The following is a 16,872-nucleotide window of genomic DNA, read 5'->3' as shown; positions in this document are numbered from 1 at the left end:
AACCACAATACACTTGACCCCAGCTCTTCCTTTTGCTTTTTCCCTTCTCTATTTTTTCAATTGAAATTTCAGGCATCTTAAAGGCTTTATTTCAGCCATCCTGGGAACTGCCAGACAGGCCTGGGGGAATTGCTTGTTCACTAGAACATTTACAGAAAAATTGTCACAACCAGACCAGATCTAACTGGCATGATGTGTAAAGAAACAGGCTCCTTAAATATTTTTAGTGCTCTCAAACCTTTCTAGCACAGATCTGTAGGACATTAATTAATTCCAGTTATCTGCCAGTTCATTCTCCCAAAGCTGGATTCGTACAAATAATTTGGCTCCAGGTGTCTTTTAGATCCAGTGATAAGGTAACAGGATGCTGGCATTTATCATGGATGGTGTCTTCAGCATACCTTCTCTGATCCATTTGATACTTTGGACATTATGTACCTCTTTATTGCCTTTGCCAGTATTGTTCTTTTTCTCCTGGTGGTTTCATTAACTGCTACTTTAGTCACTGACAGGCAGGAGAAATGCCCCCAATTAACACATGGACCTTTCTGTAGCTGTCCTTTATTTGCAAAACGTTTTCTTGCCTAGGTAAGCTGCATGGAGCATTCTGACTAGCTTCACTTTGCCTTCTGCATCCAATTATTTTTACTCTCTGTTTTTACAGTGTAGCTCAGCTCATACTAAATCTATTTGGGTAGTTTTACTATATGCCATCTGGTTTGTGTTTGATTTTCCAGGAAGTTTGGGCCTTCTTATCTGTAATGCCACTAGTCTCATTTTTAATTTCAGGATTCTTTACTCTCTGTGGGATGTAAAACAGAACTTAAGGACCTGCTGGCTGCACTATAGCCTCAAACTTGGTCCAGGCAAAAAACAGATGTGGTTTTCCTACGTATCCAATAGGAGTGGGAGACAGCTTGGGATTATAGTGAGAAAAGATAATTTAAAAAACTTCTAATATTAAATTTGCAAAGTTAAAAGTATGTTCATAACTTTTCATCACGTGGCAATGAAAACAAATGTATTTGAAATATATTCCCATTCCTATTGACACACACGTGTGTCTATGCTAAGGACAGGGAACATTTCTAAAGGAGTAAGTATTCCCTGCCAATTCCCTCACGTGTGCAGACTGGTGCAGGGATCCAGTGCTAGTAGGTGCTAGCTGTAGGTGCTAAGGTAATGTTTTCCCTGGAGACTTAAAGACTTTGAGGTTTGCAAAGTTTTGCCCTCTTGGACCTTGGTGCCTCCATGCCTACTCAGTGCTGCTGACCAGTCCAGGCTTCTGGGAGCAGAGACCAGCCCCTGTCCCAAGCCAAGCTTCTTGCTGAGAGATTTTGCATGATGCAAATGACATTTAACATCTAACTTGGGTATAAGAGGATGTCAGGCACCTGCAGGAGCCAGACTCTAGAAAGCATGAGGGTCACACGCCTGTTCCTGCAGACACAGCAGTGATAAAGTCCCTGGGGCTGTTTGTGCCTGAAGACCCTCATCTGCCAGTGCTGCTGGGCTTTGCTCTGGCCAGCATGGTCCCAGATGTGTGTTCCCAGCAACGGGAGACAGCGCCTGCAGCTGTGGGATGAAAACCAGCAGATCAATTCAAAGGGACAGCCATGGGTGGCTCAGTGATCAATACAGCCTGGCCACTGCAGAGCACATTCCTCCCAGCCCCACGGATCCCTGACACTGAGAACAGGCAAAGTAGGTCTGGCTTTTGCAACTTCTCTGAAATACAACATTTTCCACAAAGTAAGTGGAATGTTGTTTGTTTGTTTGTTTTTCTTCTCTTTTTCTTCTTTTGCTGCTAGGGCTTTTTGCACAGGTTGGAACTGGTGTTGTACCCGACTGATGTGCAAAGGCTTGGTAGGTAACACCTGACATCTTCACTTGTGGCTGATATATGAGTATTGCCACGTGGCACCTGCCATGAGACGTCTGACACCAGCAGCTATTTCTAGGCCTTAGGAAACCACCTGATAGTGAAGACCAGGACTGACAGAAAAAAGAAATTATTATGTGGCACTGGTATAGGAAATGACTTACTAGACAAAACAGCCAGATCACAGGTATGAAGCACAAGTACAAAAAAGGTCCATCTTGTAAAAGTATCAGTTTAAAACTCGATTCTGGCAATATTTTAACAGGAACCAAGCACTGTGTCCTTGCCACACTAGAAGAGACCTTCTGTATTTCTGTTTCCTTGCTGTACCTTGTGAAAACACTTTTATTTCTTCTTGTCTGCAATGCTGGCTGTATTTCCTCAGTGCAGAGATACTAACCGTGCATCATTTTATCTTTATGACTGCTCTTTGTGTCTACATTGGCCTCAGCACAGCGTGCAGCTCAGAGGTAAGCTTTTATATCACAAAGAGAAAATCTAAAAATCTCCTTCAGCCTTCAGAACACATCCCCTCAGCAAATAGCTCAGAGCACAAAATATAAGCTAATAAATAATTTTTTTCTTTTGAATAAACAGTACTAACTTGTCCTAAGCACTTCTGACAACAAAGAAGGAAATAGTGAGACATACCATGTTGGCAGTAAGCATGGCCAAGCAATCTGAGCCTACAAGAATGCTAATGGTTTTTAAGCACTGTGGAGAGTTGGGGGGGGGGAAACTTGTTTGTAAAAAAGCATGGTTCACATTCTTGGGTGGTAAGCAGTGATGGAGTTCCAGTGCAGTGTTAATGGATACAGCTGCCTGGTGAAATGCCTCTAAAATAACAGGAGCTCAAGATGGACTGTTGTTTCAAATACCCATTGTATAACCCAGACTGTATTTGGTTTATTGAAGAAGGAGGCCAGAGAACCGGCAAGATGAAGGGAACAACAGTATCTTTCCGCATGGGCACTAATCCAGCCAGCAGGCAACAGCAGAGCCCACTTTCCCCCAACAGGCTGAGGCTTCTGATGAATTTAGTGTTCTCTGAAGACAGTCTCACTTGAAATCAAACCCGCTTGTGACCTTTTATCAGCAGGACATCAAAATCCATAATGCAAAGGCAGTCAAACAGAAGATGAGGACGTGATTTCTTTTTTTTAAATGGATGGTTTATTCATGAACTATTTATAAAAATGTGTAAAATATACTCAAATATATTTGATTTGTTGACTGTAGCTGAAAATACAAAAATATACTTAACAAATGCATAAATTAAATTGACAATAGTAGCACAATACTGTCTTCACCCGATGTTTGTTAGGAACACAAATATAAGTAAGTAATTCTATAGCATATGAGAATGGACTATGTGCTGAAGATGTTTTTCAGACATTTTACTCCAGGCACTGGTAAGGAATGTATGGCTAGCCACATTTCAAAATTGTGGGTTTTTCTACTCTAGCATACTGCTCTGCCATAGAGCAATATATACATAAAATATATATTTAGCTACTTGACATTACTTACAGTATTTCTTCAGATTTCAGATAAACCAAGAAACAACCAAATCATCATGCATATCAATCTACAAGCATCGTTAACACTGTATGTGCCCAAATTCCACAGCATTTGCTAAATTTAGCTAGTCCCTAGTCTCCAGTATTTCCTGCCAGTCTTACAAACCACACCCCAGTCTGCCCTAACTGTTGATCTGCGAGGTTACTGATAGCAGACCAGCTTGCTTTGGCCACAGTGGTGCTACCAAGAGGTCAGGAGTCTGACTTTGTCAGCCTGTGAGGGACAATTGAGGGGATGGGGTCTGCACTGAGCTGCCCCAGTACAGGGGTGCCCACTCATCTTCTGTTTAGGTTGCAGCCTCCTTGCACTACAGGTCCCAGACTTTACAGCTCCATAGCCTCAACACCTTTGACAGGGCCACCAGGGTGACAGGTGCTATCATTTTATATCACATCATATTCCTACAAACTGCATGTCTGAAGCACTGAAGGAAATCTGAATACATGTAGGCACCTGCCACACCGCCCCTTGGTAGGTAGGTCAGATGTTCCTCCAAGCTGTGGCCCTGGACGGAGATGCTAGTACAGTCATTAGTTAGGTTGTTGTTCCCACCCCTCTAGCCCATATGTTAACTCCCAGGCTGAGGAGCACAGCTAAGTGCTCATGTACTCCTGTCTGTCTAGGATTTAACTTCTTGCTTTCAAATTCAAAGTGTAAATAACCATACATATTATATAATATATACTTAAAACTCATACATTTTCTTTTCTCTGTTCTACACCTGAAAGGAAATTCATAGTATATGATGGCATAAAATAATATTTCTGGCAATTTTAGGCACATATATAAGCTGTATAAATAACTATAGCAGCAGAAAAAGTGTTTAAAGTTGCACTTTTATGACATCTTCACAGTATGCCTATTTCTCTCACCCACTTTTGTGTTCCATTAGTAACAAAAAATATCATTTATCAACTCTAGCTATGCAAAATCTTTTTTTTTTTTTTCTCTACAACTGGTAGTGGATCTTGTAATTGTATTGCACAGATTTAAGAAAAAAACAACAAACCATTTACTACTATTTTTTTTCATTATTAAATAACTTTCAATACAAAAATTTGAATTAACCTAAAAGCCCAACCCTGCAAGTGCTTCAGAAGTGGAATGATATTCTTCAGGCAAGCATTCCAGTTGACTTTCATGGAAGTACTCAGGTAGCTTTGTGGACAATGCAGAGATTCACAGGACTGGGCTCCAAGTGTGCAAATCTTAGCTTATGGATCAGCAACAACACTAGCCTTGCTTTATAACATTATTATTGGGAAACATCAGGAAGGGAATTCTGAACATCATTTGTGGACATTCATAAGAGAAACATCCTCTACAGCAGAGGATGTCTTTTTCCTTAAGAGCTCTCCTTGTTCAGTGCAAAGGCTCCTTCAAGTTCATTCCTGTTACATTAACAATTTCCCATTGGTCCTGTTATTCAGCTTAGAGGCACGGTAAATATAATTAATTATACTGATAAGTAGGTGTCTTATTTTAACAAAATGCTACATAGATACTTTTTACTTATTCTTGGTGGATTTACATTGGTTTCCTATGACGAGAACTGGCTAGAAAGCAGAACCAGAGCAATTCTCAAAGTGTGACCTGGCTAGGCAGCAATGTGATGCTGCTCAAAAGCACTGTGCCAGCGTGTTTAAGGTCATCTGTCATGTTATTAAGTGATGAGGAGGAAGAGGCTTAGGAACCGTCCCCATTATTAGCTGAGAGAAAAGATGAAAATAGCTGTCTGCTACAACATCATCCTTTTGGCTGCAGATTTGTGAACTCTGTAGGTGCGGAGGAAGGAGCTGAGAGACAATGTTAAAAGAAAGAGCAAAACGATGCCTGTCCTTCTGAAAATGATGAACAACATGCATACATAGTATACAATCAGACTTTTGCCCGCAGATCATATATTATTGAGCAAGTTCCATTTCCCTAAGTGTAAAAAATGACACAGTAATATATAGCGTGAGATAATTTATAGGGTACATTTGGTATGTATTCACAGGGTAATTGTACTGCTGGTAACTAACATGGTGATCTTCATTCCTCAGCTACCACTGCAAAAAGAAAGGACTAAATGCAGCACACGTAACACAACAGCAATTTTCATGATGCCTGTTATTAGCAGGGTCAATGATCGATCTAAAGCTGCCGTGCTTGTTTGTCCTTGCTTGCTAACCTAGAGTCTATCTAGCAAAGGAAAAAAGATAAAAAGGGGGCTTGCAGAAAATGTGCACATTTCTTTGTGGTTTTGCTTAGATCTCCCTCTGTGAAAACGGTTTCCACTACAATGCAAATTCTGCTCTTCAAATCCTACTAAGGGTGGTGAACCTTGAGGTTTGCGTGGGGACAAAGAGGCTGTGCAAGAGGAATGAGTGGCATTTTTATACAGAGACACCTAAAAGGTTTACCAAGCTTACATGTTCTGAGCAGCTCTGAAAGCTGATATGAAGGGTAGCATCTGAGGCATATGAAGATACTGGGTCAAGAAAGGATGAGACCACCAACGCAGCAGGAAGTAAGAGTGATTATGAGGCTGTTTCTTTCTCCTTAGGAAAACTAGAGTGACACTAATGTGCGTAGTCCTGATGGTTCTGCTTTGGAATGATTTAAGTCAGAGCTGACCAGCAGATTTCTTCAGTCAACATCAGGCAGGTGTTCCTAACACAAAGAGAGTGCAGCTCCAATGAGACATGGTGAAATCACAGTAGTCCTGGCCCAGGACCACAGTAGTTCCTCAATTAGGCACTTAGGTGTATTTGCTAGTTCTCAGGTGGCCTTCAGAAAGGTTTATTTCTCTCCAAACTAGAAGTGGAATTTAGGCACTTGTCTTCAGCAGCAGGCTAAGTTTTCTCTAGGTAAAGTATGAGTAGATAGCTAAAAGGAGAACTATCAAGCCCTTTTTTCTTTTTGTGATGGAGAAGAACTGTGTACTGCTTCTTCTCTGCTTAAAGAGTGTTTCACAAAGACAAAGAATAGCTGAACGGTGTGTTCAGTCTCTTGAGTGAGAATCCTCTTTACAGAGGAGAGAGGATGTGCCTAATCTGCTTGGCTGGGCAGGATACCTGGCGAGTGCTCTTTGAGTGTACTCCTTGCTAATCACTAAATGCTTTCAGTCGTCCAATGATTAGCACAGCCCTGCCAGCCTACATCCCTGGTTTACTGATGAGCCTTTTTCTATTCCAACTTTGTGGTGACATTGGGCATCATCTACATGAAAAAGTCTTTCTACGTGGACATGCTGGGGCCAAGCTTTCCCTTTGTGAAAGCAAATGGCATTTGACAGAGACCAACACTTGGGACAAGGCAGCTACCTGGCAAGCAGCTTGAGGCTGAAGTCAATTGTGCAAACTGTGGGATACATACCTTTATATGTCTTTATTTCAACACATTTATAATCTCTCTGGATTTTTAGCTGTCACAGTACAGCATTGTTTTTAATGAGCTATGTAAGTTGCCAGACTCCACTTCCTTAGTAGGCTGTTACTATGAATGTCTGAGGCATTTCCTTGAACAACTTTCTTATTATAATTATATGCATGTGAAAATGCACAGACATGGGCTGTGGTCTGATTCTGCTCTCTTAAACCAGTGTAAAGAAATCAGAATGTGACCTGTCCCCCCTCAGAGCATGTGTGTGGGGGGAGAGGTCTCCTAGACTTCACGGCAGCTTATGTTGTTGGATATTTTTCTATGTCACATTAGAGTGAAACAGTTGTTTCTAGTGAGGTGAACCCTGTTTTGCTTGGCTGTTAATGAGTTCTGTAAAAAGTATGTCATTGTGTCATGGGCTATACCCATTTTTTGTCAGAACAAAAGCAGTAAGTTTGAAGTGTAGAGTAGCATTATAATTCCTATACAGGACTACTGTTCCCTTACTCAATAGTAGCTTATTTCATCTCACAAACACTCAACTAGTTCAAGAAAAATGAGGTTCTCCTTATAGGATTTTTCCTGTGTGTCACATGCCAATACTGCCCTAAATACAGCAGTCCTGTTAGTCATACAATTCAAAATAGTTTATGTAGAACAGTTTATAAAAACTATGGTAAGAAAAAAATAGTATTATCTGAAGCTTAATATTAATATAAACAATATGGAAAAAATACATATTTACATAATGCCAAAATACAATTATATACATTATTATCTATTACATTTAAATTATATATCTTTTTTAAAATGACCAGACCAATAAATTATACACAGTCTCAACAGAAAGGTCTGGCACCTTTCTAGTGCATGAAATACATACATAAAAAAACCCAAACCAACCCCCTAGTTGACAAATGTGGTCACAAAAGCAGGTATCTGTAACATTCTTAGTGCCTTGAATAAACAGCATCTGAAAGCAAGGAAAAGCTGAGATTAGAAAAAACCAAAACAACCCAGGTGACTTCATGTTCAACTTGGCCAGCTGACCACAGTGTTCTGAAAAGTAGTTTTGTGGCAGCAGTGCTGGCTGGTGACTGATGTGACAACTGAAGAGCAGATCCCACCTCTGCTTTTGCTAGCACTCCCAACTTGTGGAACCCAATTATTTCATTCCTTGGCCTCCTCCAAGCCTGCTCTACCTGCTGATGACAACTCAGATTTCTAGGGGCTAGAACAAGAAAATTATTTTTATCTCTCATAATATAAACTCAATTCCTAATGTCCAAATTTAAGTTGCTACTGAGATCCTGCTGTCTGACTCTGAAGACTTCTACTGCCCTTAGGAATGAGCTCGACGAGGACACACAGGATACCTCTGCTTACAGCTTCTCCGGACTGGACCTCTGGCCATGAGAAGAGGAGGTGTCAGGCAGTGATAGTGTCAGGTTTGCTACTTTTGCAATTCTTATGGCCAAGGGACTGGGTACATGCTAGGAAAAAGAGCCTACAAGGATGGAAAATTGAAGGAGAAAGAAAGAGCACAGCCTTGGACACCTACATTATCCAGTCAAAGAAAACAGAATGTCTCCTCAGGCCACCTCTATGGTCAACAGCAAAAGAAGGTGATTCAGTACAGAAATCAAACTCCATGAGTGACAGAAGAGCCCAGTGAGTGGCTTCAGTGTGCTTAAAAGTGGATGGTGTAAACACTGGTGAGGTAAAGGAGGAAGCCAGTATAATCATAGGGAAGGTGTTTAGCTCCCCCAACAGCACAGGAATCATTAAGTATGAGACAGGGAGAGCAAGAAGGTAAGGTAGGAGCAGGAAGAGATGTTACAATGACTAATAATGGAGGAAATAAAGATGCAATTGCAAGAGTGACAAGAGCAGAGTAAAGAAATGCAGGTTCAGGATGAAAACAAGTATCAGTGGCATGGGATAGCACAATTTTCCCCCTCAATTACATTGTCAATGGGCTATTACATTTGAAACATTTTACAGTTCGATAAACTTGCACTTACCTCTGTGATACTCTGGATTCACATTTTCATATATTGGAAACAAAGGATTTTCTTGTTCACTGCGAAGTTTTCTGGCTCTTAGCACATCCCTCACACACTGATGTAGGTACACATACTGACACTGCAAATAATTGTTTTAAGTCATTCTGGGAAATTTGTAATTTAATAATCTGTATAGTGAAAAATCATTACAGGGTAACTGCCTCACAAAATTGAGGGCGGTGTTAAAAATAAAAACATACTTCTAGAATTAACCTCCTTTTCACACTAGTAATACAGTAACTTTTTGTTATCACGTGTTTTTAGAAATGCATGATATGTTTTGATGGATCATGTCATGAGTGAAAGCTCTATCAACAGTAAGGCATAATTTGACAAGATACTGTGTTGGAGAGCTACTACTGCATGCTTTGGTATAAAGTATGTGTAACAGAATTAATACGTACAGGGAAGCACACATAAGAGACAATTTCCTGAGTTTTTGTTCTAAAAATAAATATTTTCCACAGAGTTTTATTGTAATATATAAATATTTCATAGAGCTTTCAAGAACTTTTCTGGCAAAAGCAGTATTTTTTGGATCCAATGTAAGTTATAAGATGGCTTCTGACTGGGGATGACAGACTGTCTTTTCTGACAAGTGCCTTTCACAGAAGGGAGCTAAAATTACATTCACAACCAAAGTGGGGAGGGTCAGTACATTATTGACTATCAAACTACTTTGATAGAACAGATAGTTAAATCCCAGTGCTTTGCTACTCTTTATGGTTTATGACATAGGTCATTATTGTTTTTTGATTTGTGTAGCATGGTACCCCAAAATTAGGCCAAGCATCTTTATATATTAAGCAGTACCTTTTTAATACTACTTTATCTCAATGACATAATTTCTCCAACGAGCACATGCATTTTCTCCCCCTATGGCTTATTTTTCACAAGTAATTCAACTATTGCTCTGTGCATTTTTCTCAGTGCTCTGGCTCCAGAAAAGCAAGGATGCCTGCTGTTATGCACATACAGCTGCTGTCCCTGTGGAGCAGAATCCTGCATCCCACCCACCATCTGGAGGGAAAGTTGGCCAAGGCACGGACACTTCCTTTGGCAGAGACCATTTGGGATTGAAACCTCGGACAGCTTCCCTGCCCGCTTTACAGCTGCTCTGCTGAGCCCACTGCCTTTTGAACTGATGGACACAGTTTTCTGCTACTCCCCTTTATGTCTCCAGCTGTAGCCTCTAGTCTGAAACAGCTTTCAGCCAAGTCTGAAGCAGGAGCAGTGTTTTGTTGCTGCTGTTTTACTGTGACTGCATAATGTCAAGCAGGATGGTGCTGTGACATTTGGCTGGAGCACCTCATTGCAAAGAGTCCTATCTGCTGGCCTGTGTTCCCCAGTGAGATTTGGCTTCCCACACACCAGCAGATTAGGACCTAGATTTTACCTCAACCCTCAGATTGTGGAAACTGTAATGCCAGGAACTAGGGTCTTCACACACATCAAACGAAGCTTGAAGCAGATCTTTTCTTCCGCCTCTCCCCACCTCCTTTACTTTTTCTTAAAAGATGTGTAAGAATTACTTCATAATTCACTGCTCTGTTTCAAACTGCAAAGTTTGAAATAACTTTGAATTCTCATGAAATTTCAGGATACATTTACTTCATTTTCTTGCAGGAGGATGAGATTGTATTGCTTTCGCCCCAAGCTACCTTGATGAAAGGTAGCTGCAAATCAGAAACCGTATACAGATGCAACTGACAGTTCAGATTAGCAAGACTTGCTGAGAATACAGCAGCTCAGTGGCTGTGCACTGACCCAGCTACATGGTCAGCCTACAATCACATCACAGCTCAAGTGGGGTGAGTATGTGTGAGCTGCAAAACCTTTCTGTCAGCCTGTCTCTGGGGTGCTGATTGTGAATTCTCCCAGGGGCAGGACTGGTTGCAACAGGGATCTGGGTAAGACTTGAGCCACTGCTGGTCTGGGGCAGACGTGCATGTAGTGCTGGTAGTGGGAAGGTGGGGCGCTCCTAACTATTGCTGTAGATGTTTTCCTGGGGACTGGCTGCCTCGTGGCTTAGATGTTGTGTCAAGCTCATGCCAAAGGTGGCCTTTCTATCACATAACTTTAGTTGTAGAAAAGCCTGGTGTCAAATTTAGGCTCTTGAGTTAGTTGTCTCTTTTTTTTTCAGCTAGAGAAAAAGCATTGCCCTCCTGAGATGCCTGTCCGCCCTTCCTGACTACAGGAATGTAGGTGAGATGAATCTGCCCTTGAAGATGCTCAGACCAAGCTATGAATGTCTCCCCTCCAAGAGGAGGACTTCTGTGATTAAGATAGTTCCAGGAAATCTCTCTTTTACGTTCCCCGATGAGCTTCTCTTTATACCCATGTGGGACTTTTACATCTATCAGGAAGTGCTGTCACTGGTATTTTCATTTCCATATTGCAACAAAGAGCTCCATTAGTATCAAGCTACCTAATAACAGTTCACAAGGAAAATGTAAATACTGCATCCACAACTTGCCTTTATTAAATCAGCTTCTAACTGTTTATCTGCTATTAAAGTGTTTTTCTTGCAGATTTAGAAACATAGAAAAAAATCCCAAACACATACTTATTCTGCACTTTGAGAATAGATGTACTTGCTTCTGCACAGTATGTTAGGAGAATGCTGATCAACTTTCCAATACCATTAATGAAAATGACAGAGCAGCTCAATAAAAAATGAACTGCAAAGCCACAAGGTCACAGTACTTACGAGTTTTAAAATTATGTACATCTCATTTTCTCTGCCCTCCATTCCTTTTCCCCATTATAGAAACCTATTTGTCTGGTTTAGGCTTGTCTTCCAAACCTACCCCTAAAGGACTTCTCTCAGCTCAAACCTTATTTACTAGACACTGCACTAACACAACAATGTGCTGCCTATCACTGCTGGGGTGATTGTGGGTCAGTGCCAATAGGAGAAGAACTACAGGAAGCATAGCTACTGCTTGTTATGGTTTGGACCTGCTGTATGAGAGCCAATGCAAACAACCCTGAACTAGAAATCCTGACAAGAGCTAAAATATATCTCACTTCAGTGTGAAGTTACTGTGAGATGCTTTGAGAACCTTTTAGATGAGAGACTACTATGAAACGTGGCTAGTTTTGCTGTATTGCAGGCTACCCAGAACTTACCTCTGTCTGAACCATGTGAACCCGGTGAAGCCTCAGATCATGTACAGCTGCATAAATATCAACAGTGTCCTTTGAATCCAGCTGCTGCAGAATTCTGTCCAGTGCAATGAATGTGCCAGTCCTGCCAACACCAGCACTGGAAAAAGAAAACAACGCAAAAGATTTAAAAGGAGACGGTTTAAAGCATTCACTATCTTCATGTGATATTTTCCTATTACACATACGAGGGTGAGAAGCTCCTTGTTCAAATGGTATCTCTGAGACTTTGAATACTTCACAGTGGAATTGGTTTAGGAAGGAGGAAAGGATACTGATGGTAGAGGTATCTCTGCCACTGCCCATACAGCTTTCTGCTTTGGGCTGACACAGTCATTGAGATAGATACACTGAGAGACTGCATCTGACTGTAACTTTTAAACCTCTTCTCTCCAAGGATGAACCGGTAGGCTTGATTCTAAAAGATCAGTTGACTTGTGCCTTGTGGAAGAGCAGAGTAAAGCGAAGTATCTCAGAGCCCCCAGAAGATGAAATGCTGGGAAGTGGGGTTTAGAGACAGGAAACTGGGAAGAGGAAAGCTGGCCTGCCAGTGATACAGTAGACATGTAACACATTGCAGCACATGATGTGCAGGCAGGCACAGGTGAGGTCACGCCAGATACATGCCTCAGCCAGTACAATGGGTGGAGGGGTCAGGTACTAGATTCAGGCAGTACCAGAGAGCCTCTGGCTTGACTGGAAGACACACAGAGCACCACACTGTACTTCTTTCTCATCTCTGCAACTCTACACTCTGCTGCAGCTGGCCAGCAGATCAGGTAGTCCAGTTTTGCTTTTCTTGTATACATGTGTAGGGGTGGATCATGGAGCACAGGAAAAACCGCAGCCTTATGTCTGCCATATGGCCATATGCACCAGGGATGGCACAACAGCAGAAGAGCATGAGAAGGTAGCAAGGAGAGGGAGCCTCAGTCAGAATGCAGGAAAGGATGGATCTGTCAGCTAGTCTCAATATCCACATGTAGTCAGATTCACCTTGGGTATATTTTACCTTCTCAGAACACCCTTGTGATTCAGATGCTGGGCCACAACAACACACAGGCATTTTAAGAATGCTATGACAACTGGCAGCCGCTGACACCTTCAGTGCTCTCCAGTGGTCCCAGAGAGACAATATGGTTCCCTGAGAACCATTTTCAGGATATCTCTAGGGTGAGGCTGTGAGAAAGGGTGTGTGCCTTGGGAATGCTGCTCTGATGTATTTGGAGACTTAAGCCCATTAGCTCTCTCTCAGGTTCTGTGGCTGTCCATGGCCTAACAATGATAACCATTTGGGATCTTCCCAAGGGTACACACAAAGGCTCTGTGCTGCTGTCCTCTTGCTGCTGCACATACCTGCAGTGCACAATAGCGGGTCCTGTGTCTGGAGTCCTGTTGATATAATCCCTTACAGTTCTGACAAACTGAATCAGGGACTGGGTGGTCTCTGGCACACCATGATCTGGCCAGACAGTGTAGTGGAAGTGCCGAATGAGCCTTGTTGAGTCTAGCTGCTCTTCCTGTTGGGATAAAAAAGTCAAAAGATCATAATAAAAAATCATCATAATAAAAGATCATCAGAACAGACAAGAGAGGAGAGGACACACACAACAATGCACCTTCAGAGACCATGCTACAGCTGCCACCAAAAATAACCTGGCCATGATGCTACAGTAGAAACCTTCCTAATTTAGCCTTGCAGGAGTTTTAAAGCCAATGGGTTTTTTGTTTCTTTGTTTGTTTTATTATTATTTTTATTTCTTTTATTTTTTAAAGATGAACACAAACATACACTGCAAATTTTAAACTCTCGTATTGTCCATTCTGGGAGTACGGATTCAGACAGCATCTCAACGATCAGGTCTCCATAGTATAAGGAATCCTGGTCAAGGGGCCAGTAGTGATCACACTTCACCTGCAGGGACACAGAAGAAGACAGGTTTAGTAACAGCTGTAAATAATGTTTCCATCCAGTGCTGGCAGAAGCAGACTTGAGACCTCCTGTGCCTGAGGATGAAGGAAGAACAGCAGCAGCTGAATTTAGAGGCAGATGCCACTCCCTGCCATGTCAGCTCAGCAAACAGGGCCTGGGATGGGAACATGCTAGGATGGGGCTGGGAAGTGGAAGTTCTCATTATAGATGTTTGTGACAGCGGGAATGGGAAACATTTCCCTGATGCCCTCTTCTGGACACCATAAAATGTTCTGCCAGCTCTTCTCAGAGCTTTGCTTGGATGAGAGGTAGGCCTCCTGTGCTCACTTCCCCACCTCTTGCTGAGACAAAACAGCAGGGTCCCAACTCAGAGCCAAGGAGGTGCAGGAGACAGTTGGCTGCCTGACCTGCAACAGCTTTTCTATTTTTCAAGAAAAAATCGTAAACTGAAAGGAAGTATCCCCAAATGTGCCACTAGATAATCACTAATCTTTTTACAGAAGTAGTCCCTGTCTTAAAAAGAGTGTAGGATACAGTCTGACATGGGGAGGTAGATTGCTGAGACAGCCTACCTACACTTCTACTTAAGACTGTTGAGTGCTTGAGTGGTCTCTTTGCTTACTACATCAGAGAGAATTCTATGTATTTAATGATCAACAGTTGCTCTCTAGAGCTTATATGTAAACTAGTAGTTGATTGGAGTTGATGTGGTAAACAGGCAATTTTTGCTGATGGCTTCCTTCTGCATGCTTAAGGGGATTATATTAGTACTAACGAGCAAAGTCTTGGATTAGAGACCAGAAGCACTGTGCTCTGTTCCTAACTTGAGCCTTGACACGCTGCATCATCTTGGGATGGTCACTGCATCCTGACTTCACAGCCTTAATCTGCCTCCAGTATTTAGAGTATCTGTCTTTTCTCCTGCTGTATATCTCCTGGTCTGGGGCCTTTGGCATTAGTGTGATAAAATAATAAGCATAAACTTTTAACAGATGCTAAACCAGTCAGTAATAATAAAGAAGAGTCACTGCTCACCCGGCCCTTCTCAACACACTGGGTTACCATGACAATATTGTGAACATTTTGCTCCCATGCCATCTTCCAGAACTCATCTTTGGTGCCAGGCAAAGGGCCCTGAGTCGCAATGTATTCCCTGCGGAAATTGTTGCCCTGCAAATAAAGAGAACTCCATTACTTTCCATAAAGGCAGAAAAAGAGATCTTTTAGCAATGGACCAAGTCACAGGGTTGCAGCCAGGGCTCTGCAAAAACAATGCTCTTGCTGGGACAATAGTTTTGAGAGCAAAATTCTTGCCTCAGACTTGGAAGCAGAAGGCAGCTTGGAGCAGAGAGAAGGAAAAAACTGTGGCAATGTTATCTACATACTGTCCCTTTGTGCCAGTCAAATCTTTTTATTGTTCTACTATGTTCAGCACAGTCTCAAGCAATTTTGGAACTATCAGGGCTTTTTGTTTTATTTACTGCTTTTAAGAAATTGACTGAGTTCTGCATTGAATTCCTAAAGCCACTGCTATTATTGACCACAACTCTGGCAAAGGGCATTATTTTAATCTCAGCCAGTTTCACCACCCTGCAAGGCACCAACACTGTCAGGATGAGCTCCAGCTCCACAATGAGGATGCCACCTGCAGTGATAGCTACAGTTGTTGTGGACACTGTAAAAAAACAGTGACCTTTACAAATGTGTCCTTGGCCAATTAGACCTGCTGTCTTACATAACTATAGCAATCCAAGAAAGTGTCCTTAAGTGCTGGGTAAATCACTCGCATTTTACTTAATAGCAGTCAGACAGAGCTTTTCAGCACACCAACAAAATGAGTTCTCAGACTTTCAGCTGAAGTGAATAAATGATGGGGGAGGGGAGCCTTAAGTATCCAGCTTTATATTCAGTTTTAGATGAAGGACAAATTACCACTGAAGGGAGGACTGTAAAATACCATCCTTAAGTCACTTACTGGTATGTAGCTTGCATTAATGTAGTCTGAGCAAGGGTCATCATCCACATTGGAAAGCTTCACTCTTGATGTATCATCTGGGAAGAAATTGATTACAGAAGGCTTATGGCTAGGCCTTGATTTTCAGTCCCTCTCCCACTTACACAAATGCATTTGTGAAAGTACTGGCAGTATTATTACAAGGTTTTTATGGACGGCTAATTTAGAGGGATAATGGTTTATATTTGTACTGCTTTGTTCCAAGGACCAGGAGAGGGATGGGTGAGAAGGAAGCAGTGAATACCCGAAAATTCCTGAGTTGCACAGAATTTGTTATGGCAACAGAAGAGCCACAAAAGCATCCTCCTTTGTTCCTGACAGCAGTGTTCTGTAATGCAGAGCAGTGCCCAGAGCTGTCCTTGAAAGAGCAGTAGTACTTCAGTGGTCTGCACAACTCCTGAGCTAACATGTCAGCACGTGTCTTCCCTAGGTAGAGAGCCCTCTGCAGAGAGGTAGAGTGCCTAAGCCACCAGGTCACCAATTTGTGAGATAATGCCATGTTGGATCTCAGGTGGATCTCAGTCAGGTGTTTTTTCTTGGACATCATGGGCACTGCTCCCCAACCTGGTACCAGAGGCAGACCACAGGAGATGCTGTGATGCTGTACTCCACGCTGGTATCACACCCAGCAGCAAGGCAGCATGTGGAGCAGTGAGTCATCTGGTGTTCTTCCTGACACACAGCCTGTGTGACCTTCAAAACTGCCAGAAAGGTGATTACAGGGGGAAGCTCCCCCTTGCCTTAGGAGAACAGGGTTAACCTCACACGTGTCTTATCATGCAGAGCGATGTTAGCTCTATAGTATATTTGCTGTGCTGTCTGAAGGAGGACTTGGTGAGGCTGTCACAAAGCACTGAATGGA

The 16,872-nt window shown here is 42.1% G+C and overlaps 1 protein-coding gene across 2 annotated transcripts in view; it reads right to left on the bottom strand.

The window, feature by feature from the left end:
- Positions 1-3,083: 3,083 nt before the first annotated feature.
- Positions 3,084-16,872, bottom strand: part of PTPRB (protein tyrosine phosphatase receptor type B) — a 63,048-nt gene continuing 49,259 nt past the window's right edge. For both annotated transcript variants that reach the window (XM_051614801.1, XM_051614810.1), the window contains 7 exons: positions 15,972-16,048; positions 15,032-15,166; positions 13,856-13,978; positions 13,420-13,583; positions 12,028-12,163; positions 8,854-8,974; positions 3,084-7,802 (listed from right to left, as the gene is read on the bottom strand). In XM_051614801.1, the coding sequence (XP_051470761.1) occupies positions 7,780-7,802; positions 8,854-8,974; positions 12,028-12,163; positions 13,420-13,583; positions 13,856-13,978; positions 15,032-15,166; positions 15,972-16,048 (779 nt within the window). In that variant the 3' untranslated portion in view covers positions 3,084-7,779. The remainder of the gene's footprint in view (positions 7,803-8,853; positions 8,975-12,027; positions 12,164-13,419; positions 13,584-13,855; positions 13,979-15,031; positions 15,167-15,971; positions 16,049-16,872) is intronic.

Source organism: Apus apus, chromosome 1 (assembly GCF_020740795.1).
Source record: "Apus apus isolate bApuApu2 chromosome 1, bApuApu2.pri.cur, whole genome shotgun sequence".
NCBI lineage: Eukaryota > Metazoa > Chordata > Aves > Apodiformes > Apodidae > Apus > Apus apus.
The sequence above is the reverse complement of the archived record's forward strand: the minus strand, read 5'-3'. Positions and strand labels throughout refer to the sequence as shown.